The following is a 26,099-nucleotide window of genomic DNA, read 5'->3' on the forward strand; positions in this document are numbered from 1 at the left end:
TTCAAATGTCTGTGTCCATACTGTTACGGACACACAACCTCCCCCTTCATTCACAGACTGTCTGTGCCTACTTTAGAGGGACCTCAGCAGAAAGTCAAAGACCATGCCCATAAAGCCAGAAATAGTTACTACCTGGCGCGTTATAGGAAAAGTTTGCCCACCCCTGCTCTAAACGCTGAGTGTGTCCGTAAGTCGAACAAATACCATACACACCACAGTGATGGTGTGCAGTGCCAAAGCTCAGATCGGGGCACAAAATCTAGGTGAGATCCAAGTGCGTCCTTAACCAAGTCACTGTGATTCAGCCTCTGCATCTATAAAACAGGGATATTAACCAAACCTCACAAGATTACTGTGAGAACCAGGTTAAGAAAAGCACTTTGGAAATTATTAAGTGATCTGCAAAGTTGTTATTACTAAGTAAAATCAAGCAATCCACATTTAAACTTTGGTTAAAAATGTGGTGCAGAAAAACTTGTGAAATACATTTTTATGGGAAATGTGTTTTTAGAACAAAGGACAACTGGAGAGCAGGAACACCTCTAAGCCAGCTCTGGTGAAATCATGAAAGCCATCGACGGGGCCCGTTCATCAGCTGAGTGGCATACTAAGGCACAGTGTCTCAACTTCAGAAACTACAAGCACTTTTTGAAGACCATAATCTTTAAAAAAAAAAAAAAAAAAAACGCTTTAAAGGTTTATTGAGATACACTGTACAGGCGTTTATCATTTACCGAGGACCTCACGGCAGTTCACATAATCCCCATTTTACTGATAAGGGCACAGAAGGTTTATGGTTAAGATTTTGGGGTGCAGCATCAAACTTAATTTAGTGAATGTGATAGAGGCAAAGTAGCCATTATATAAATTAGGAATGAGCTTTCCAACTGGAAAACAATCGCGTTACAAGGTTTCAAAGTCGCAAAATGTATGTAACTCTTTTTCCTACTTTATTCTTCCATCCAGGTGTGAAAAAGAAAGAAAATAAAACCAAAGGTGGCCTGTGGATAGAAAAAAACTTTTTCTATGCAAAGGTGTCCACTGGATAGATAAAAAGTTTTCTGGTAAGAGCTCTAAGAGCAGAGAGTATTCCTGCAGGCAAATCAACGCCCGATCTTCGATTAAGTATAGACCTGCTTCCTCCATAATGGCAACGGTAATAAGGAACAGCCAACACCTAAAGACACTTTCTATATGCTTTATGTATACTACCTCATTTAACCACCCAGCACTTAGGTACTTTATCACCTTATGAGCGGCAGAGCTCAAACCGAATCCCTTACTTGCTGGACTATTCATTCTATCCACTCCCTTCCTCGCTAAGCGTACTGCCCAGCAAGAGACAGGAGAGAGTCAAGTGTTTATGCTAAATCTGCCTTCAGATTCAAATCCAAGGAGCCAACACCACACCCCAGAAAAAGCATCTAAGACGTAGACTCAGGGTAAGTTGAGGGATGTTGGTTCCAAAAGCAAACAAATACAGTTATAATATGCAATTATTGGTTAAACAGTCAAAGGTCAGCGAGTAGAGAACTTTAGCAAGACGTTTGCATTTGTTAAACTCTTGTTCTAATTGCATGCCTCTTTATAAATACTGGCAATTAGTAATATTGCCTAATCTTAAATTTACAGTTTTAGGAGGAAAAAAACCAGGGACATTAAGAAATAAAAAGGGCCAGATCTTTAATACACGTTGGCAAAAAGTAACAACAGACACAGGAAAAATTTTACATGAATGCCCACTCAGGGCAGGATATGGAATTTGAAGCTTATAATGTGAGGAGCTGAGGAGGGACAGGAAGAACTGATCAAGAAAAGGAAAAGGAAAAAAAAAGAAAAAGACAAAATGAAAGCAAGAAAGAGCACGCTGTGAAAGCAACCGGAGAATTCACTTGACGTGGGAGGTAGACAGCTCATAAAGAAATGCAAAAACAAAAGCAAAGATAAGTCTAGGTAAATACGAGACAGATATGACACAGAGGGATGAAGATGACAGATGACAGTAGATATAGATAAATAGGTAGACAGACAGACAGACTGCTAGTTAGCTCAAAGATGAAAGTCAATCAAAGGGAAGGGAAAGGAAAATATTTTGGTTCCCTCTTAAAAAGGTAAGTTGCATCCACTACAATCTTTGAAGACCTACTACTCCTCTATATGTGAAAACCCACAGGAAATATACATGCATTTCTATTATATAAATTTATAAAGGTGGACTACATTCCATAAATAAAATGCTGGCTCTTACATCTTCACTGAAAGACTTTTAATAAATGGACAAAATCACACGCAAAAAAACTCAATCATCTCTGCATATTGGAGTTAGCCTGATAAAAAGGAAACACGGTTGCTTGGAAGCTGCATAATCAATTGATAATACCCCTTACATATATGTACTACCATGGCAGTAAGTAAAACAGAGGATGAAAATAGTGGTCGTACTCAAATATATATCCATCAGAAGTAACAAGCAGAGGGAAAGATGCCAAAGTACTATCAGCTGTGCCAGTGTGATAGGATTATACTTTTCACTGTTGTCCATATTTGTAGTTATATTGGGTTGGCCAAAATGTTCATTCGGTTTCAAGTAAAAATAAGAGACCTTTTTTCATTTTCACCAAGAACTTTATTGAACAACGTATTCCTTAACCGAACGAACTTTTTGGCCAATTCAATATCAAATACATACACACATACATAAGTATACATAAGACACATACTCATCAACATATATGTACACATATATTCATATACCCCTTTGCTTTTAAGATGCTAAAAATACTTAAAAATATAAAAATAACTTATACTTAGCCACAGAAAAACAAGGCCAATGCATGATCTTTCTCTTAATTTAATACTTCTCCCCTCGCACTTTGTATGAAACATCTATTGTGGCCATTCTATTATCTGTGTTCAAAATTAAAAGCCCCAGTAGGCTAGGAGAGCTGTAACCTTCTATTTGCTATCTCTTAATAAATCCTAAGGACCTAAAGAGGAGCTTCAAAATGAAAAGTGAAGGAGGAGTAGCCAAAAATATAAAGTGCCCCCTAGTAAACTAAACCTCTAGCCATTCCTTTAATTAACATTGATATTCTAAAACTAAAAAGTCCATGATTTAAACACTTCATTATCTTTCCGTTCAAGCATTATTATTCAAACAACTAAATCTTAAAATCCTAAATCCTAAAAAAGGTGTTAGTTATTCTGAGTACAGCAATGCACAACACATGAATAGCGAAGTATATGCGCACAGAGAACCACTGACATACTTTACACATAATCAAGCTTGCAGACACTAAAATTTTATTTTTGCTTCATCTAATGATGATGTGAAGTAAAATGTTTGGAAACAGGAAGTGTATTTCTTCTAATCCATAGCCTATAGTACTTCTTAATTATTCCTCCTAGCAACGCTATAATCTAACACTCCCAGAAGGGCTGTGATTTTTCTGACACAGATTTAGGTCCTTTAGTGAAGACAAGCTGCGAGAAATCGGGTAGGAGAAAAAGAGAAAGGTGCCGCTTACACATTTATCTGCCCAGCTCACACCTTCAGTGGCGCATCACCAGCCAGTTAAACACCCGGTACTGCGATAATTTTGTCTCCATCCTTTCGACAATTTGTTTCACGCCTCATTTGCTATGAAGAGTTAAAACATTTCAGTCAACCTTGAGAAAGCAATCTGATTTTTTTCCACAGCAAAATGCATAACCTATTCCAACTACCAGGCCACCGGTTAAAGTTCAAACTGCGACACAGACAGAAATCAAGTACTTCCTTTCAAATGTTGCAGAAGAAAAAAACACTAACTAGTCTTACATTTATTTGCAGTGGATATAAAACAAAATCAAGTTAAAAAGCCTCCCGCATGCTTGGGTACAAACAGCAGCAACATCTTCTCTCCTATTAAAAACAGTGGATGACACAGATGCCCTCCCTGTGCCCATGGTCCTCAGAAAACCTGGCAGAAGCCTGGGCAGAACACTCCAAAACAGAGAAAGAAATTCTTTCTTATAATATTGTTTCATCGGACTTTTCATTATTCCTTCTAATTTTGGATCATCACAATACATCTGTACTGTTGATGACAAAGATAGTTTCGAAAATGATTATTCAAGACCCTTTCCTATTTATAGCCATCCAGAATTCAAATAGCTCATGTTTCGTACTTACTAAGAGCAGTGCACAGCGATCATATGTTTAAATTGTTTTTTTTTTTAATATATTTATTTATTTATTTATTTATTTATGGCTGTGTTGGGTCTTCGTTTCTGTGCGAGGGCTTTCTCTAGTTGCGGCGAGCGGGGGCCACTCTTCATCGCAGTGTGTGGGCCTCTCACTGTCGCGGCCTCTCTTGTTGCGGAGCACAGGCTCCAGACGTGCAGGCTCAGTAGTTGTGGCTCACGGGCCTAGTTGCTCCGCGGCATGTGGGATCTTCCCAGACCAGGGCTCGAACCCGTGTCCCCTGTATTGGCAGGCAGATTCTCAACCACTGCGCCACCAGGGAAGCCCCTGTATTTGCTTTTAAGCACTTAAACTGTGACTAGCCCAACTGCAGAACTAAATTTTTAATTTTATTTAATTTTAACTAATTTTAATAGCCACATGTGGCTACTGGCTACCAAACTGGACAGAGCAGTTCTAGAGAGTACTTTTAATGCTAAAAAGGCTGTCTGCTGGAAAAAAGATCCTTCAGTCATGTTATGTATCTTGATGCTGAGTTTTCTCTTTGGAAGGGGGAATGGTAATGAAAGCTAAACCAAGTATAAAGATCCCCTTCACATTCTCATCAAAAAAGAAATACCCTTGAGTTCAAATCTGCTTCCTTTCTGGTGGGGCAGAAGGGACATGGATAAGAAAAATGTCTGCCACAGGGAAAGGAGGGAGTCCCAGTCTCAGACACCAAGAACACAACTCCTCCAGTCTCACCCAGTGGCTGGGACTCCTACCACTTACTGTGCGGCTTCTTGGAAGATTCTATTTTGTCTATCTCTCTAACCAAATAATATCCGATCTATGGAAAGGAGGTATCTTTCTTCATCAACTTTTTCAATATCCTCATAGAATATCAAATGATGTGAAAGCAAAAAGCAAGAAAAAAATTGCTACTGTAATGACAGCTTCCAAAATATAAATTCAGGCCACTCACCTAAATCTACGCATGCCAGTAACTGCTGAGCGCAAATACAGACAGCACGGTATCTGAGAAGGCAATGGAGACAGATGTCCGGGTTCGCGCTGAGCCTATGCCACTTCCTAGATATGTGCCTTAAGCTTATCTAGATTGTGCCTTCGTTTACGCATTTGTAAAATGTATACAATAATACTACCAAATTCATAGATAATGCATATACGGTTCTTAGCACAGTGCTTGACACCTAGTAACTGTTCAAGAAAGCATATATTACTAATTATTCAATACTTAATATTTCAGTACAATGGAAAAACAAATGAGGTTCTCTTTGAGGTTTTAGGCACCAGGCGGGACTCTCACCTATAATCTGTAATACTCAAAAGGGGATGTGTATGTGAGTTGTAATTTAAAGAATGGTGTCACAAGTATGTGGTAGAAAACATATACCTGTCTTACAGTAACAATTTTAACATCAGAGAGTAACTTATACACACAGAGCAAACTGTTTCAGAATTTTTAGTGGCCAATCCTGAATGCCAGCTCTCAAACACAAGTTTTCAGAGGGAATAACGAGAAAACGTTGAACAACTTATACTCCTTCTGACCACTGCCTTAGCCTAAGATGACTGCCAAAGCCACAGCTAATTTCCCAAATGCAATCACCTCTGTTTTAAGAGGTCTCTCCACACATCAAAGATGTCTCCATCACACCAGCTGACTCACTACTTCATGTTCACAGCCCAGCGCACCAAAGGTGGCAAAAGCACCCAAAACACACTGGTAGTTCAATATATCACAAAACTTATTTTCTGAAAATGTCTGTAAATAATCTTTATAAAAATGCGGCTCCTTCCCCTCAGCCTATAAATCTAATGAAATACCCTCCACCCTTAACAAAGACCAGGGCAGCATGGGCTTCGCGTGAACTTGACTCAGGTTCAACTCCTGGGGCCAACACTTGATGCCCTTGGTCAAAGTACACGTGCCCCTCTGATTCGACGTTTCCTTAGAATCTATAAAATGAGGATGGCAAAACCTGTCACGTAGTCATGTTGCAAGGATTAAATCCGAGGCCTCGTGCAACATGTGTGGCCCTCAATAAGCAAACATTGAGTCCCGCCAATGGGACGCATCGGGCACTGGGGATACAAGGAAGAGGACGGCCCTCCTGTCCTCAGCAGAGCAGTGCCCGGTCCACTGGGAGAGGAAAAAGGTCAACTGACATTTCGGGAGCACCCCGCACAGCGCCTGGGCACAAAGAAGGCAGCACAGCAAATGTGACTTCTCTACCTCTCTTCCAGTTAATTTTTTTTCCAATTTTTAAACAAACAGAACACCACCACCCCTTTCCCAACCATCTCAAAGCCTCTTTCTCATTTCCTATTCACTCCTCAGCCTCCTGCTTGCCCCCTTCCTGACCGCTCTTGCAAAGGTCACCAGTGACCAAATGACCCAGATGCCAACTCCCACTCTTACCTAACCATTCCTCAGTGCTTACCACAGCTGTGCAGGTCTTTCTTCCAGAAACCTCTGTCCTCCGTGGCTTCTGTGGAGCTTGCCCCGCATTTTCCACCTCCTTTTACAACTCTTTGGCTGGCTCCTTTTCACTCCTTCAATGCTAATGCCCCCTAAAAGTCCTTAGCACCCCTCTCTTCACACGCATGCTCCCAAGGGCAATCTCATGAAACCCACTCTCAACTGACACTCCATGCTGAGAACCCACATTTATATTTGGGGCCCAGATCACCCTCCTCTACTCCAGATCCCTATTTTCCATCTGCCTACAAGCATCTCCATTTAGCTGTTTGGAACACATCTCAAAGCCAACATGCCCAAAACCACAGCCTGTTACTAAATATACAGGATGATTCAAAAGCAACTGAACACCTTCAAAAAGTTACCATCCCATGTGATTTCTCCCTGTGGAGTCAGACCCAGAACTCTGGGTTTGCACCACCTCTTCCTCCCAGCTTGGAGGGAATGAGGACAGCACTGGGGCTGCCGTGGGCCATTTCAACCACTGGCAGTGAAAACGCTACGTTTGATCACTGCCCTGTGCCACGAGGGGTGCGTGCCAAGCATTTGTAAGAGACGATAGAAGTAACCACGATGGCTCCTTTACAAACTGACTTTTATATATATTCTTTATTTATTTATTTATTTATTTATTTTTGGCTGTGTTGGTACTTCGTTTCTGTGCGAGGGCTTTCTCTAGTTGCAGCAAGCGGGGGCCACTCTTCATTGCGGTGCGCGGGCCTCTCACTGTCGCGGCCTCTCTTGTTGCGGAGCACAGGCTGCAGACGCGCAGGCTCAGTAGTTGTGGCTCACGGGCCCAGTTGCTCCGCGGCATGTGGGATCTTCCCAGACCAGGGCTCGAACCCGTGTCCCCTGCATTGGCAGGCAGATTCTCAACCACTGCGCCACCAGGGAAGCCCCTATATATATTCTTATATAGCCTCATTCCTATGAAAATGTTCGATTCTTCTGCACTCCCCTGTGCTGCTGGCCATCCTACCGTAAAAGCTACCACCGCCCTGTAGATGGGTGGTTCCGCTATCTCTAGGATTAAATTTCACTGGAAGGTAGACCCTATGAAAGCAGGGCCTGGGTTTTATTCATTGTTTTATCCCTAGCACCTAACACTATTGTCACACAGTAGGTGCTAAATAGCTATCAGTATCTAGATAGATAGCAATAGCTATTTGCCGAACGAGTCAAGTACGCACATAAAGTAGCACGGTAGCTGGCGATCAACTTAGGTCTTCCACCTGCTCCAACGCTGGCTTCCCACTCTTCTTTCGCAGGGTCTTTTGGGGCATGGAAAGCATCCCTCAAAATGTCCCCATATCACTGACTCACTGTCTCTCCTGCAGACTGGTGTCCGAGGCTCTCAAAGACGCAAGGCACATAAGGCTTGACCTGCTTCTCCCCCGATTCCCTCATAAGGTCACAAGGGACCAGCCAGCACAGCCTGCTTCCTCCCTGTGTTTTGGCAGAACTCATGGCATCTCACCTGTCTGCTTCCACGGGTGCCTCACTTCGAACCTGCTCCCCACAGCTGCTCGACTAACTTCTCCACGTTGTACTTATAATATGGCCAAAAGGAAAGTTACCACGGGGAACAAAGTAACTATCATCTAAGCCTGAAAAAGGAGGCAACGGCTTTATTCTTCTCTGACAGAGTTAAGTTCATGAGCATTTTGACAGGTATTTTCTTAGGGCTTTCTCAGCTGTTTCAGAATGTTAAGGCTGCACTGTTGAAAACCATAGCACTAGGTGAATGATACATTCCTGCAGAAATTCTCTGAAAGGACTAGCACAGGTAGACAGGTGTCAGCTTTCTAGGCAAGACATACCTTATATCATAACAAACAAGATTAAAATGTGGCTGCACCCATCCCTTCAGAAGTTTGAAGAACCAAACAAAATTAAAGGTCGGGTCTTAGAGAAAAGGACGTGTCTGTAACACATGGCAACAGGCCTAAGCAACAGGCTACCAGTTTTGCTTCGTTTTTCTCCTTCTGTGGGTTCCTACAAATAGGCTGTTAATTCATTTGCTTGAGATGGATTAGGTATAGTCAGCATTAACTTCAAAAACTGTAAATCCATGACTACTTTAGTAGTGATATATTATTATAAAGAATAAAACGAAATCAAATATCATTAGAAAATAGGAAACAAGAGACAGGGAAGCCTTCATTTAATTCTAAGCTAAAAACAGCATTGTAGAGGTAGGTCATTTGTAAATATTCTCAGCCTCAAATTTAGGATCAAGCAGGAGGTGAGGAAAACACAAGCTCAAAACCCAGGAAAGAGACATGAACAGAGCCAGTCCTGTGAACTTTCCTAATGCTCAAACACTTCTGCAGCATTGGTTAAGTGGAATTTAACTTACATCACTTGTCTAAAACAAGGTTATGAGCCAAATTGATTTTTTTTCCAAGCTGTGAGATTTGGTTTGATTGACAAATTTTAAAAGAGAAAAATAGGTGGGGACATAAAAGGGAAATTTCCCAGTACTGTACCTTACCACTAGACATAATTAGCAGGAGAAAAGACTGAAAGGGTCTCAGGACCCATCCCAACATCCTTTGGCCTGGCCAGCCTAGAAGTTCCTCAGCTAAGTAGGTAGCAAATTAAAATGAGGAATTTGACTAGTTCCAGTGATGGAGGGCTCTTCCTATCTTCCCAACACCACTGACTCGACTCCAGAAGCGCCATGTGGCAACAGCAAAAAAGGAAATAATCATGACTATAACGTCATGAAATGACCTCACCGAAGAATTAGAGGATCTTTCTGCCTTACATTTGTTCTTTTAACTGTATATTAACACCCTGATTAAGATATGCTAATTTGGGGGTTTGTCTTACAACTTTTACCACCACAGGAGTTCACTCTGGGCACATAATGACATTCACTTTTATTTTGCTGATTTTTCACTCCGAAATTCTCTCTTCCAGTTGCCCGTATCCTCCCTTCTCTCCAATCTTCTGGTCCCTGATTGTCACTTTTCCTCTCCTCTACATTCTTGGACTTACAGATTTCTGGACTCCTAACACCAAGTGACCTTGAGATGCTGTCCGGTACATTCATCTATTCTCTCATCCAAAAATATTAAGCACGTATTAGTAGACACTGTTCTACATGCCGGTCCATCGCCTCCCCATCCCAGAAACTTCAGTTACAGCCACATGCAAATAATAACCCCAAACAGAAGAGAACCTGTGCTCCTCTTGAAACATCAACAGACTGTTTCACAGCCTCCCTTGACAACTCAACTTAAAGCAGTGACCCAGATCATGGGACAGAGTTTCCCCCAACAGGCGGATGTAAATTAATGTTCAGTGACACTATCAGAAAAATCCAATAGCCACCTTCATGCCCTTGGAGCAGATTATTTCCTCTCCTTTGTCTGGTATGACTATGGGGCCAAAATACACCAAAAGCTCAATTACAAGAACGTAATTCTACATGTCTTAATGATTACACAAAGTCTATTTATTTAAACTTTACCTCTAGCTTGTCAACGACCTCTGTGGGTGGCAGAAAGGTGGGCATACAGGCCATTCCACAGCCTGAGCATCTGAATCCTGGGGCAGGGGCTTGGGGACCCTGCCCACCTCCCTGGGTGAATCTGACAGGCAACCAGGTTTGAGAACCACTCCTTTAGCGGAGAGGATGTAGGCTTGAGCATCAGACAGACCTGGGTATTGAAGAACTTTCTTAATTCTACCAGTTTACTTGTCTAGGAAATAGGGACACTTGTCTGGCAAGACTGCTGAGAGGACTGCAATTACTCCGTGCCGTGTGCCTGGCACACAGAGTCGGTGTTCGGTAAGAGGAGTGATCTTAGTAGCTCACTATTATTTAGGACTCTTCTAAAAATTTTTCTCTGAATCTGCATTTCTCTATTTGGGAGGCGGAGAATGGAAAGCAGTTTATTCGTAAGAGCTTCATGTGTCGCCACGCTACAGTCTTACACAGGCCACCCTTTACAAAAAGGAGAAATCACTCAAGGTTTGGTTGCTGACTCACTACCACCTTGCCACTTTCCCGCCTCGTCTGCACCCAGCTGGCCGCTCCCCCAGCAAGGCCACTCGCACTTGTCCGCTCAGACCTCAGTCACGTGCCTGCCCTGCTCCTCCTCCAATGGCAGAATTACTCCGTCTTCGGGGGGCAGGCCGCTCCCCCTCGCCGCCACCCCTGCGTTAATGTAACTCTGCGGGCGCACGTGCTGCTCCGTCTTCCCAACTGCGTGCAGAGATGTTGGTCAGGCATCAGTCCTGCCGCCTGTGGACCGTCACTCCTAACGTCTGCTACGGTAACAGAGATCCAGGAAAGGCCCCATGTTCCGTGTGATCATGACCAGGTACTTTTTCCAATTTTGTTGTTAATCCTCATATGGTAAAGAAACAAGTCTTCCTCAAGTTAAGGATAACTTTCCTTCCCTCTTAGTCTACTGTATCCGTGAAGCGTGTTCCCCACACAGACGTCCTCTTCTGCACCCCACAGAGAGAGCTGGGCATCAACAAGGCCTCCCACAGAGCCCGTAACGGATGCTCTGACCTATAATATTTCACAAGCCCTAATGTACACGGGAAAGGCTGGGCTCTGAAAGCCACACAGAGGCTCTCATAAATTTCACACTGCCCTCATCATCCCCTCCTTCTAAGAAACCGGCTGGAGTGCCACTTCAGTTGCAGGATTCTTATAAGAACTTTCCTTCTCAACACTCTATCACAGCAACCTAATCAAGTGTCACAACTATTATTTATACTGAACTTTACTTTAATTTCAAGTATGTTTACTAAGAGAGCAAAGGTAAACATTCTTTAAATCTAGTTTTGTCTCATAAAAATCCCCAAATTCACTGTTCATTACTTTTATTAATCACTACAAAACTGAGTAAGGACTCTCACATGAGTAAAGCTATGTCCATGACTATCAATTCATCTCAAGATTCTGTAATGCAAAGACAAACACGCTGATTCCTCCAGACACGGGCGATACATTCATCTCCCCAACCTTTTAGTGACTTCTACTTTTGAAAGACTCGTCTAAATTAAATGTATTTAAGCCCATGCTTGCCCACAATATTAAAATTATTTAATTCTCGAGTAGTATTAAAGAATAAACAAAAATTCAAAAAAGACTTCAAAAATTTAGGTTAGGAGAGAAAGAGTGGAGTCAAAACTAATTAGAAATGCCCATAATGACGCTTTCCTTTTTTAAAAGGACATTGTTCCATAACTCCTACACTGATTTCTCTCTCCCTACCCCGTCGCCCCCGCCCCGTGTACCTATTGCTTCTCAGATCCTTCACATCAGCACATTATCCACACCACAGATAGTTTCATCCCCGACAAGGAGGTAAGCTTGCCTGCCTCTCTGTGTTATCTGTCCACGTTCCATTTGAATCCAATTTCCTTGCATTACCTCTGCCCAGGTCAGGGATGAATGGCTGTCAAATTCCCAGTGGAATAAAAAGAAAAACCCTTTCTTCCTGAGGCAGCAAGTTTCAATTCACAGAGCACATGGCTAATCTACATATGTGAAGGTCACGGCACTTCAGTCAAAGAAGTTAAGAATGGAACCGCTCACGTAAGGGGTTGTCTTAAACATCTTGGCATGATGCCCAACAAGTAAGATTGTTGAAAAGCAATAGATAGCTTCTGGCAGCAGCAAGGGGAAAAATATTTTGATCATGTGATGCCATACACACTACCTAGTTCATTTCATGTGCGAAACTTTGAGAGTCCCTAAAAAATACCACATATGCAAATCAAATTCAGATTTCAGCTTTACCAGTTTAGCCAGGCTAGCACATCTCCCTCTTCACAAAATGCGTTTATATGAAATTTCTAGAAGCACCGAGAATAAAACTTCAACATTTTGACAACCAATTGGCTCAAATACCTTAATAGCTGATTACAACTTTTTTGCATTAGTTTTTCAAAGAACCGTGAAACACCAAGAAAAGGTATTTACACTAAAAAAGCACATTCCTTCAAGTTATCTGAGTATAACTGTCTTAAATAAAATTCATCTTCTCCCTGCATCCTCCTCTCTCTCTTCACTAATAATATAGCAATATGGAAAATTACAGGAACTTAATGCACAGTAAAAGACAAAACACAGAATTGCTTTTCACATTCTATTTTTACTAATGAATGGTTGAATAAAAGTAAAACACTCCTGCTTTAAAGTGCTCATACTTCTGACAAACATCTCAGTGGAGGAGAAAGGACAGTCTTGCCACACATAATGGATACCAGGGGAGAAACCAAGCCGTTCATAAAGCACGCCTCTGCCTGCTGGTGGCATGGCATTTCCTGAGTTGTCTCTATCCAGACAAATGAAGTGAAAGGGAGTTGGCACCAAGATAGGGGAAAAGGAAGGGTTTCAAACCCAGCAACGTCGTAACAAACATTACTACAATTTTAAAAACTTTCAGCAGTTCACAATAATAAACTACTTGTTTAGTATACGGCAAAAATTAATTGGAAGCAAAAGATCCATTTCATCAACTTGCAAACTGTCTGCCTACCACCAATTTCCTTCAACTCAAATTTTAGATTGCTTATGAGGTCAGAGTTATTCAATCCATATTTCTAATTAAATGGAACAGTAAGTAAAATAAAAATATCCCACAAACTGTCTATATTTATGTTAACTGCCAATGTTCACTTAGCAATCTAAGAATATTCCTCTGCGCTAAACAATGAACACCACGATGTTTAACAATTTTCCAATATTCTCTGGCTATCTTTTTATCTAATACAGTGTCCCTGTAGGTCACTACACCAAGGTCACTACACACCAAGGTCACTAAATGTTTGTTGATGGTGGTGAAATTAAATGTTCTAATTATCGATCTTCTGAATTTATTTTTCCTTACCAGTTAAAAAACATGACTGTTAAAAAAAATTGGAAAACACAGGAGACATTTTAGAAATGTGATAAATTGCTCCATAACTTTTCCTAAACACCTGGCAAGATAAAGACATACTGGGCAATAAAAACTGACACTGTCTGGATTCGAAATAAGCTTTGAATATTAACCTATTTGTTCTGAGAGGAAAGACTAATAGGCTGTTAAATTAACTAATACAGAATCACACCTAACTCATTTCAATTCCTTATCACACATCCCTTTCCTTGCCAGGTAGTATACCAGTACTTTATCAAATCTACTTCTCACAAGAATTCCATGAGTTAAGTATTCTTTCCCATCCCTTTGAAATGAGGAAGCTACAAACCTCAGAGAGGGGAAGCGACTTGCCCAGGGTCACACAGGTAGTAAATGCCCAGCCTTCAGGTTCTCTAACCTGCACACCTTCAGCTCTTGCCTTTGCCCTTGCTTTAATCCCCAAGCCTCTTCACGTGGTCAACTTCTGCTCCTCAAGCAGGTCTTAGCTTATTTGACCTGCTGTACTACACAGCCTTCCTACTCCTACCCCACCCCGGTCTCCGTGAGGTGTCCCTCTAACATCTAAACTTGTCCCACCTAAACTGTTTACACTGTATTGTGCAGCATGCCTACCTGTCCTTAGTCTCTGCACCGTCAATTACTCAAAGGGCAGGACTTCTCATCAAGGCATCCATCATCCAACAAACGGCCAAGCACACAGTAGGCTCTCCACAAACATCTGCCTGATGCTCCAGGTCTCGCTACCCTGACATAAATCTATAGTCCCAAAGCCCTGACATTCCGAAGGCTGTTCAATACAGTGAAGGTAAATGAACTGAATTTTAAATCCTTCATGATACTGATATTATAAAGTCATTTCTTTAGGAGAAAAATCACTGTATGATACCCAAAATAAAATCCAAATTAAGATCACTTTCTCATCAACGTTACAGCACCTAAGAACAACCTTCAAGTACCCCGACCTTCCACATAAATTAGTGAAATGTATAACAACACTCATCAGGAAATTTTCAGTTTGGATACATCATCTACTCTTCAAATTGTTAGATGATGCACTTTGATGGATATAGTCTTTCTGCATAGAACTGCAGAGGAATAATGTAGCCATTCAATTTAATTTCCACTTTGTAAAAACACCAGGAGTCTATGATAATTCAACAGGGAAAATTATGGATCATATGTTATATTTACTCTTTGTATCTTAGCACCAAGTGGCACTCAGTAAGTATTTGTTCATAACAGAATTAAATTTTGTCCCTGATACTTTTAAAAATCTTAGCATAAAAAAGAAAAACTGTTCTCTACATATTTGAGACAAGCCCTTGGCATTCTCAGGTTTTACATTCCCTGTTTTGCCGGTTTGAGAGCAGACCTAAACTTCCATGATATGTAGAGTAAATTATAATCTTGCTAAGGACCAAATCTGAACCATATATTCAGTGAAGTTGAAGCAGATACAGAAGCAAGTTACTTAACTAATGAGAGACCAAAGTCTACCACCCAGAAGCTCAAAGAAGCCTATTTTTAAAGTTTTGAAACTTTGTTCCTTTGCAAAAAGTACCTCCCCTAAAAAGCCAGTCGTTTTTGAGGATCACGAAAGTGGAAAGGTCTAAGAGGCCAAAGAAAGGAATGACTCTTGGCCCGAGAACAGAACTTACTAATATATAGGATGGAATATTGAATGGGTCAGTGGCTTAGTTCCTATGGCATCAGTCCCCCATAGGCTCTATTGGTAAACCAAAACCAATTCATGTAACTGTTTACAAGAGTCCCAATCAGTACATAACTACATTTCTGAGGGAAATTACAGTGGAATTCACAAAATCTATACATCTGCACAGGTCTCAGTTGATATTCTCTGAACATGTCTGGGATCTAGTGTAGTTTAATAAGATATTCAGTGGTGCATAACTGATTAGGCAGTATATTTTCTTTTAAATTCAAAGCTGCACAGAATTCTGTAGCTGGGAGGGACCAGGGGTCACTATCTGATGGAGGCAGGGACTTGTCCTCAACCACACCCTGAAGCGCAGCAGGGCCAGACAGAGAAGAAGAAGAACCCAGGCCCGCTTCACTACACCAGTGGATAGACAGGTGGGGAAAGAAGAGGTGCCACGTAAGGATGCTACAGGATTTACAGAGATGACCTCAGTGACAACCCCGCCCAGCAGGCCACAGTACAGATAAGAAAGCTGAGCCCCTGCCAGATCTCAGGGAAAATGAGCACTGAAGCCTACAAATCAATCAAAAGGTCTGCCCAACTCCAAGCCCACAATCTTTCCCTTACATCAGGATACCTGGCAATATATTCATATTCTCTCATAAATCCTCATAATCACAGAAATAAACTAATAAACAACAAGGCATGTCAGCTCCCTTAGGAATCTGTCTGCTTCTTCAGAAAGATACTTACTCAGCAGTAGCAATGTTTTACATTTCTATTTCCAAGGTCAGTTATAATTCATTGGGTAAAGTAAACTTATTATTAAAAATACAAACAGGAAGCAGATACGTTAAAGGATAGTAAAATGCGTTTATAGCTTGTACATATAAATACATGGTCACTGAATCTTAAAATTTGCTTCTTAAAATTTCAGAAATTATATGCCAAATTCTAGACAAATTCTAGAATTACCAAGCATTTCAAAATTAGACTATGAAGTATGGTGAGTGGTTTCATTTCTCAGATGCTCATCACAAAAAGAAACAGGAGATACTAAGAATTCTGGAACATCGTCCACTAATCACCAATGCCTTGCTTTCTGCAAGGTTTATTTCAGGACCCAGAAGCAGTAGCTGAATTTACTCCTCAGCCAGCATACATTATTTAAACAGTTACCAAAAATACTCTAGCAATCTAAGTATCTTCCTAAATCTGAGCAGACTGTTTTAACTTTTTTTCCCCAAGAGCCTGGATAATGTAGAAAGCTGAGAAAAAGAAAAAGAACCACTCTACATAAATTTCAAAGAGATCCTATTTCCCTTCTTTTAGTTATCATTTTCTGTAGTAGATCTCTATTTTGCTCTGGCACCGAGCCAGCAATTGATTGGTAGCAACGGAAGAGTCACTAGCTCACCTCAACTATATCACAACAATCGACGATTATTTGCTTTGCCAAAATCTACTCCCCTACCTAAGAAGACTGCTGACCCTACCCAAGAAGACTGCTGACCCACATGGTTGCTATTTGCACTTCGTTTAAATGAGCCAGTTCTAAGTCAACCACCATGCCAAAAATACCAAGCCCAGGTACAGGGAGAGCAGGCTTTGGCAGGATGTCTCTGGCCTGAACTGCATGCACACAGGAGCAGCAGTGATCCCCACACCCTGGCTATCATCTGGGTCTGGCACACGGCTGATTAAGAAAATGGGTGCTCAATAAATATTTGCCAATTGATAGTCTGGAGTAGATATTTACCTAGCGTACACCTCACAGCACACACAAATGCTGACTGCTTACACCTTAAGAAGTGATCGTTGCTTCCCGGCACAAGCTCTTAAACCACAGTTCACTTTCTCTGGGCCCTCTATGGAACCTGGTGTCAAAGCGCATAACCGGTCATATAAAGATGTGACTGGGGCTTCCCTGGTGGCGCAGCGGCTGAGAATCTGCCTCCTAATGCAGGGGACACGGGTTCGAGCCCTGGGCTGGGAAGATCCCACGTGCCGCGGAGCAGCTGGGCCCGTGAGCCACAAAACTACTGAGCCTGCGCGTCTGGAGCCTGTGCTCCGCAACGGGAGAGGCCGCGACAGTGAGAGGCCCGCGCACCGCGATGAAGAGTGGCCCCCGCTCGCCGCAACTGGAGAAAGCCCTCGCACAGAAACGAGGGCCCAACACAGCAATCAATCAATCAATCAATAAATCTTAAAAAAAAAAAAAAAAAAAGATGTGACTGCATATCAGCATCAATAGTAACTAAAATACGATCCCAACATTTTACACACAAAAAAGCCTGTTCACGAGAAAGACTAACCAGATTCCAAGAAGTATCCCTTTGCAGCTGCCTCGAAAATTTAATTAAGAGACCAATCATCTTAATTTAGGAATTTTTCCACCTGCAGAGCATTTTTGCAGTTTTGCAGAGGACTACAAATTAAAAACATGAGGGGGGAAGCATAAATTTGGGGCACAGAACACTATGAAAAAGGACACAGCATCACGTGGATCGGTTGTTTGCTCTGGGTTGGGGGGGTGAGATGCCCCAAAACTTAAAATACACTTTTTAAAAAAATTATCATTACAATGGATTTCCACTAATAGTAGAAAGATAAAACCAATAATTTTTTAAAGAGGCTAACAATGCAAAAGATGAGAGAAATAAGGGGAAAATGATCATGCTAATAGTTCATTTCCATATCCTATTATCTAACAAAGTCCCAGTCTTCTCTCAACAAAGTATCTCAAACCTTTAAACAGAAAGCCTTCAAAAAGCTGCTTTTCAGCTGTTAATGACATAACTGACAATGAAACAACTGACCTACACAATGCACATTTCCAAATTGACAAAACCTGGGAGGACAACCCTAAAGTTAGAATTGGAAGTAATGAAGTAAAAACAAACCAAAAACACCATTAGTGTTCCTCTGAGGAAGGATTTACTCATAAACTATGAAGTGGCAAGATTAACGGTTATAAAAATAAGCTTATTTTACTTACATGTTAATAACTAACGATTTTAAGTTCTGACACGAAGAAAGGGAAGAAAAACATTTTTTTTTTAATTTCAATTTGGGAGGATGAAAATGTCCTGGAAATGGATGGGGTGCACAGCAATGTGAATGTACTTAACGCCACTGAACTTTACACCTAAACTGGTAAATTTTATTTTATGTATATTTTGCCACAATCAAAAAAATACACATATATATAACTTTTCTAGCATCCCATACAGAAGAAAAAAAAAAACATGGCCTAGAATTTTCTCCTGGATTTCATCAAATATGGCTTCCCTTCCAGAGTCACCTAATAAGGAATGACTTCTCGTCTGATTCTCAAGTTTCATCTTTCATCAAGGCCCAAGGAGACACTGAGAAGTGCATCCTACAGAATGTAGTTAAAGAGGCCAAATCTAGTTCAATTCAAAAGGACTGCCCTGCTGTGACAGATGTACTCCAGATTCTGCTGCCATCTACCAAAAATAAGAGTCTACGGGTAAATCAGATATACTTAAGAGTTTAAGGCTTTAGTCTCTTTCCTAGCAATAAATATCATTCAAGAAACAAATCAATTTCATCATTAGTTCACCTGTCAAACTCAGTAGCCTTCTAATGTCCTTGGCACTGACCCATTCAGAAGTGGTTTTAAAAAAAACCGGCTACTGGATCCTTCCTATTCAATTAAGTACATCTAAGGAAACAGTTTTCTTAGAATTACTCCAGGTTAAAGACTTTGGAAATAGAACATATTTGTTGAAAATTTACTGTGGAAAAACATATTTTACTTTGATAAATTCACTCAGTCATTCAATTAACGTGAATTGTTAAAACTATTGTATGCATATATCAACAATTCCATTCACTCCAATGGCATAAGGCAAAATAAGTGGACAATAAATGATACTTATGTAATTATACCTAAGTCATTTTCTTTTCATCAGATTTCTAAGAGAAAAAGTCACTAACATATACCAAGATTTTAGATCAAAATTAATTCACTCAACCACTCAATTAAACCAAAAAGGGCCACTTAAGTCTTACATAAACAGCCTCCAAACTGGAAAAAGCAATACTGTGTAATAGTTCTACATCTACATAAATATACCCTTGGTGGATGAGCAGTTTTGCCTGGTAGTTTCCCCCAACACCACAGGGAACTAGGACTTGGGGTTCCTCAGCCTCAAGCATGCGTACACAGCAACTGCGCAGCTCTCCTTTACGTAGCCACAGAGAATCTGCGCCGATATCCCGATAAAGAAAGGACACCTCTGAAAAGGCATATGATCAAAATCTACCCAATTCCAACAAGGCCTAGGATGTGGATGTGGTCCTTAAGTATAAAGAAGGTTGTAAAATGTCATAAATTTTTGTAATATCCATTTTGAAAACCCAAATATTGCAAAAATATTCATGGAACTTGAGGTTTATTAATACTCGTTTTGAGCCTCCATAAATCTGTTGTTTTAAGTAACACACAAGAGTGCTTTCAAACACAAATATAAGACTCAAATTTATACATCTACACACAGCCCAAAATGAAAGTGACACAAGTGAAATTCTAGTTCCTTTTCCTCAAATATGGATCAAAGCACACAGATCCATTAACCGAGCGGTATCAGTCTCCTGTAGAGTAGGAAGAAAAACCTCTCAATTTAGGACACTAGGCAAAAAGCTAATATATTTTCCTATGCCAATACATCCAAAATTTACATTTCCAAGTCAGTTTTCAACATAAGTAGCAAAATTTCATAGAACCCCCAAAAACTTTAAACGAAACTACTTTCTTCCTAGGAGAGGATGGGGTTAAATAAATGAAATGATCATCTTTTTGGTTTGCCTGTCACACTGGTATTTATCCTAGGGAAATTAGTAAGTTCCTATTACATCAGAAGTCATTGTTTTAGATACACCCTGCTCCAAATTATAAAGTAATAAAGTCCATTAATAAGAAATAGAATCGAAAATTCAACCACATTCTGTTACACCTGTTTTCTTTAAAATGTGTCTATGTCTAATAAAACTACCAAGTGAGTTTTATATTAAGAGACTTCCTCTACATTGTCTTACATTTTTTAAAATCGGTTCTCAAGCCAGAATTAATACTATTTTTATACCAGAGTGAAGATGTTACTCTCTCAGTTCTAATGAAAAAAAAAACGATATTTAGAGGCTTGTTCATTACTACAAGTGTCTAAGTGTGATTTGGAATATTTCCATATCCACAACACAATTCTAATACTTCTGATACAACATGGCATGGGGAAAAAATGGAACAAGTATAAAAAGCTTTGCCAAAAATTCATTCCTAAATATAGATAAAAAACAAAACCAAAGAAAAACGAGGGAATAGGGTTTCTCATCATAGATGCAAGGTAAGAATATGTTGCTCCCTGGAATAAACGTATCGATTTTGTGTTAATATAAACGTAAATTTAAGTGATAGCTGTCTTACAGAGTAGTTGCCATTAAAAAACAACAACAACAAATTGCCAAAAGTAAGTACACAGAAATCAAGATCACCAATGAAAACAATTTTAAGCTATGCATAATTTCATTCCAAATAATCCAGAAAATCAGACAACTATAGACATTTTTGTTATATTTTCTTTGTTTTTAAAATGGTAAGCCTTTTCTATGAAACAGTTGTCAATTCCACCTCTTCTGACGATGGAGCAGCTGGCCAGCCCTACCTTGGCAAATATATCAATTTAGGCCACAAATATTTGTTTACAAGATTTAACATATCACATAGGGTAAGACTGCACTGAGGGCGGGGGGGGGGGGGGGGGGGGAAGTGGGGAGTGCTATAATGTATCTTATACAAATTTTAAGGTAATCAGGAACCAGCCTGTAACTTCCTGCTTTGTAAGTCAGCTAATCACTTTTCTTTTAATGGTAAAAAAATTTTTTAAATTACATTGTATTACATTATATAAAACTAAAGTTAAAATAGCATTAATGAAATTTAGCACAAATGTGGACATCATAAAATCTTAGTTACGTGAGCAGACCTCAGTATTTCTTTTGAGATTGCTTTATCTGAATACTTTATCTCACAGAAACCCACTAACAAACTGTATCGTAAAATGCCTTATTTCGCTTTTTAAAAAGACCCTCCCGTTACAATATATGCACATGTTTTGTTCTCAATTACAAAAACATTTGCCACCCAATGTAAACCATTCCTAAAATCAAAAATGAAACTAAATGTGTTAAAAAGCCACAAGAAAACTTAATAGTATTTTATGACCTATAGTTATGTAGCAATTTAATATTCTGGACAAATGACTGTTCCTTAGGATAATTGTCACAACAAATACTAAATAATACCAGCCTTCCAAAAAGAAAAAATATAAAAAAGAGACACATTCCACATGTTAAACCGTAAGGTACCTAAAAGAAATCTGTGAATCTAGGTCACATGCCCATCATTTTTCTTCCCCCTCAAAAATAAAAAAGCTATTCCCGAGGGTCATACTGAGGACATAATGGATTCACTCTCATTCCAAGAAAACAACATACTTAAAATGATTGGTTCCATTACGAAAAAATACCGTAAAGCAACACCGACCTACATCTGCCTCTATCATCCTGGTTTCTAGTTTACAGAGATGTGAATTCTAAACTGTCCCTTTAAAAGGAAGTTGACAAAGCAAATCTTTTTAAAATTGCATGGGTTTATTTACACAAGGTTTTTCTATGTTTTTACCTGTACAAATCAAAAAATAAAAACTGAAATCCCAAGTTTTCTATGAAGAATAGGAAAACATATTATTATTAAAAGTAAAATTCCACTAAACTAACTAAAGATTAGAAAGGAGTGGACACCAATGTCCTCAGCCTGGGATTCACATGATTATCTGTTAAATTCAGTACTGCATTCACTCTGACAAGTCTCTCATCTAAGGTATGGTTATTACTAAAATACACCTTCCTAAAATAAATGAGCTGAGTAAAAATATATATTACAACCGCCATTATTCCTTTCTAACATATTTTAATGCTATGAAAGTTTAAAAAATTGTAATGTCTATGAAAGAAAAATTATTTGGAAGAAACATACCCAGCACAACTTGCATGTAATATAGTTTCCCTAAAACACTGTGTGAGCAGTTCAAATAAGGTTCACATTACCTAACCTAGGGGGAAAAATAATCAAGAGGGGGAAAAAAAGATTCCTGGGGCATTTGCTTCCAAAGCAGAAGCAAATATAAAATGATTTTTAAAATTTTGCAAGAACATCCATTTCTTCCCTTTTAACTAACTGCTGTCTGCAAAAATTATTATATAGTTTCCTCAGTTCATGTTTTCTTAAACATAATGTCAATTCTAACTAAAACTCCTCATCTACAAACAGCTTAAAACAATCAGAATTGTTAAAACACAACTTACTAGAAATATAGATTTACTCTTGTTATAAAGCTAATTAAATACTACTAAAAGATGTTGGATATCAGAATCTTGACATTTTTAATGCTATAAATTTTACTTTTACATTAAACCACATGTGATGACATAATTCAAATTTTTTCCATGGTTTAATCCATAAAGGATACTTTCAATAAAAGCTTTACAAATCCAAAAATTAGTAAAATTCTTGGCTTAATTATTTTTCAATTGCCATATCCTCACCTTACAATTAAAGTGAATGGCCATGCTGAGACTGTCAAAGAGCTGAATTTTGTAAATGCCCAATCCTGGACACCAGCATAATGTTTGTATGTATTTAATCCTCTTATTAATAACTATGATGTATAATAGTTTAAGCTTTAAATAATATCCAACCTTACATCTGCTTGTAATAGAGCTCAGTTATTATTTGTGGCAAGAATTTTTGTGACTGTACCGCTCAGCACTTCTATTTACATCAGCAGTGCTAAATGCCCAATGGTGAGAGGGGAGCCAATCAGATGGCAGATTAGATGTCAACTCAGAGGCAGCTGTCTGGAGACTATTACAGCCAGTTTACCTCCACAATTCAAATTCCAAACCTTGCAAAGGAGATCAAGTCTTTAGGCTCAGCCTACGAGCAAGAAACAGCAAGAGTGCAGGACACTTCCTAACAACGCTGCAGGACTTGGGTGACAGGAAATTAAAAATCCAAATAAATCCGATCCAAAAAGATCAATTTGCACTGGTCTGCTACTTCCGTGGGTTCGCTGAATAAAATGTACGCCTAATCCACGATCAAAATAAGTTCAATTCAACCGGAATGTGTTCCTTTAACACAGCCTGTCTGTTGAAGGTGACTCCTTTCAAGCAGCCTGCAAGCCAAATAATGGATTTCCCGGCTATTCTTAGGAAGGGATCGATATATTTTTGGATTTTTTGAGCTCCACATCGTTGTAAATGTGGGTACTACTGCTGCTACTAAACGCTCTAACTCAAAGCCCGCACCGAATATCCCCGAATGGCTAGGCACAACTACGAAACACGCACCAGGCTGCCACAAAGCTAACCTATTTTTCCTGCCTTCACCTTGTGAGCTAAGAGGCAACGCAGTGTGGCCGGAGGGAGGACAAAGTTCCTCATTCTTTTCCCAGTTCTCGCTCATTGTTGGCGCTAACCGAGACGAGGGGGTCAATATTCCTCCCCAGACCCTACTGGCCGGGAGCGCCTATTTTGTTGAAATAGCTGCCCGAACAGTCCCCAGCGCCCACACGGCTTCCCCGCGGCGCGGGCCCCGACTCCTGCACGCGCGGCTCGGCGCCCGGGGCGGGGTGGCGAGGCGGGTGCCCGGCGACCGGCAATCGCGGCGCGCGTCCCGGGCCTCGGAGAGACCCCCTCCCCAGGCCCCGGCCCCCGCGCCGCGCCGTCCGACCCTGTGCGCCGCCCGGCCTCGGAGGGAGGCAGCCGCGAGTTAAAATGGCTTTGAGCGCCTCGCCCCCGCCTCCCCCGGCAGAAGACGCAGAAAAAGTACGCGGAAAGAAAGAAACTAGGGTTCGCGGCGCGCGGCGAGGCCGCCGCGGCGGAAGCAGGCCCGGCCGGCGCGGGGGTTACCTGGGATCTGCCCATGGTCGGGCCGGGGGTGCCGGGGCTCATCGCCGGGTGGCTCCTTTGTTGCGCGGCCGCCCAGGCCGGGCTGGCAGCGGCGTACTGGGCGCCCATGTCCTTGCCCAAGCCCATGCCCGCGGCCGCCTGCTGGCCGCCCGCCGCCGCCCCCGCCGCCGCCGCCGCCTGGGACTGGGGCTGCGACGGCGGCGGCGGCGGCGGCGCGCTGGGGCTGCTGTAGTCCGGGTAGCTGCCGCCGTAGCTCCTCATCATGGGGCTGGGCGAGGTGAGCAGCTGGTTGAGGGTCGGGGTGGCCCCCGACGGGTGCTGGTTCTGCCCGGCGAAGCGCTGGAAGCCCCCCGCCGCCGCGCCGGCGGCCGCCTTGCTGAGGCTCGCGGCCCCGCCGCCCCCGGGGCCCATCATCATGCCGCCGCCCTGCTGCCGGGGGGAGCTCAGCACCCCGTACCCCGAGGACGAGCCCCCATAGCCGCCGCCGCCGCCGCCTCCTGCTGCTGCTGCCGCCGCCGCCGCGGCCGCCGCCGCCACAGCTCCCGCTCCTGCTCCTCCTCCTCCTCCTCCTCCGCTGCCTCCTCCTCCTCCTCCTCCTCCACCGCCGCCGCCGCCGCCGCCGCCGCCCGCGCTGGGCCGGCTGTAGCCCGGATAATGGTTGTACTGGCTGTTGGGGTACCCTTCGTGGGAGTTCTGCAGGGGGTCCATGCTGTTGGGGGCTCCGGCGGCAGCTGAGGCGGAGTGCATCATCCCCATCCCGGGGCTTTGTTGTCCGCCATGTTGATCAAAGCAAGGCCCAGCGCGGCCGCCGGGGCCGCCGCTAGCTGGGGCAGCGCTGCCATAGTAATTATTAAACTCCGAGACGGCCGCCGGGCCGCCGCCGCCACCGCCGCCGCCGACGCCGCCGCCGACGCCGCCGCCGCCCCCGGGCACGGCGACCGGCTGCTGCTGCGCGCCCAGGGCGCCCAGGCCCGGCTGCTCGTAGCGGCCGCCCGCCGGCTCCCCCATCTTGGGCGGCGCGTCGTCCTCGTCGCCCGGCTTGCTCAGCAGAGGCTGGCCCGGGGGGTCGGCCTGGCTGCCCCCGGCACTGTCCTTGGCCCCTCCATGTTGCGGCTGCTCCATGTCGGGACCGGGCTGAGCCGTGCCACTGCCCGCGCCGCTGAGGCTGTTGTTGGGAATGGGATGCTGCCGCTGCTGCTGCTGCTGCTGCTGGAACTGGCTTAGCTGCTGTTGTAGTGCGTGGTGGTGGCGGTGGAGGTGGTGGGCATGGTGGTGCAGGTGGTGGGCATGGTGGTGGTGGTGGTGCTGCTGGTGGGGCGGTGCGGCGGGGGCTTCGCCAACGGTTTTCAGTTTGTGGTTGGGGAGCAGCCCCGTCTCCATGGCCGAGCCCGGGCCCGCCGAGGAGGAAGAGGAGGACGCCGCCGCGGAGGAGGAGGAGGACAGCGCGGCGGCGCTTCCACCCTCCTTGAGAGCCGTCTCGGAGCCGCCGCTCTTGGCGCTGTTAGCGCTGGCGGCGGCGGCGGCGGCCGTGGCCGCCGCGCTCGCGTTATGGGCCATGTTCAGTTCGTGACGGGGGTGCGGGGGGTGGTGGTGCACGTTATTCAGGCCGCTGCCGTCGCCGCCGCCCCCCAGCATGGGTCCCGGTGCCGCCGCCGCCGCCGCGCCGCGCGCCCCCGCCTCCAGGTCCCGGGCCCCGGGCGCCGGCCGCGGCCCGGGGGGCGCCCGTCGCTCGCCGCTGCCAGCCCGCGCCCGCGCCGCCGCCGCCGCCGCCGCCGCTGCTGCCCGCGCGGCCATGATCGCCGCGGCGTGGCGAGGCCGGGCGGGGGGCGGGGGGGGAGACAATAAAACCCACTTTTTAGTCAGCAGCCCCTCCTG

The 26,099-nt window shown here is 43.0% G+C and overlaps 1 protein-coding gene across 8 annotated transcripts in view; it reads right to left on the reverse strand.

The window, feature by feature from the left end:
• ARID1B (AT-rich interaction domain 1B) overlaps nucleotides 1–26,018 on the reverse strand; it is a 404,478-nt gene extending 378,460 nt beyond the window's left edge. For all 8 annotated transcript variants that reach the window (XM_059940940.1, XM_059940937.1, XM_059940934.1 and 5 more), the window contains exon 1: nucleotides 24,225–26,018. In XM_059940940.1, the coding sequence (XP_059796923.1) occupies nucleotides 24,225–26,018 (1,794 nt within the window). The remainder of the gene's footprint in view (nucleotides 1–24,224) is intronic.
• Nucleotides 26,019–26,099: the final 81 nt, after the last annotated feature.

This window comes from Balaenoptera ricei, chromosome 12 (genome assembly GCF_028023285.1).
Source record: "Balaenoptera ricei isolate mBalRic1 chromosome 12, mBalRic1.hap2, whole genome shotgun sequence".
Taxonomy (NCBI): Eukaryota; Metazoa; Chordata; class Mammalia; order Artiodactyla; family Balaenopteridae; genus Balaenoptera; species Balaenoptera ricei.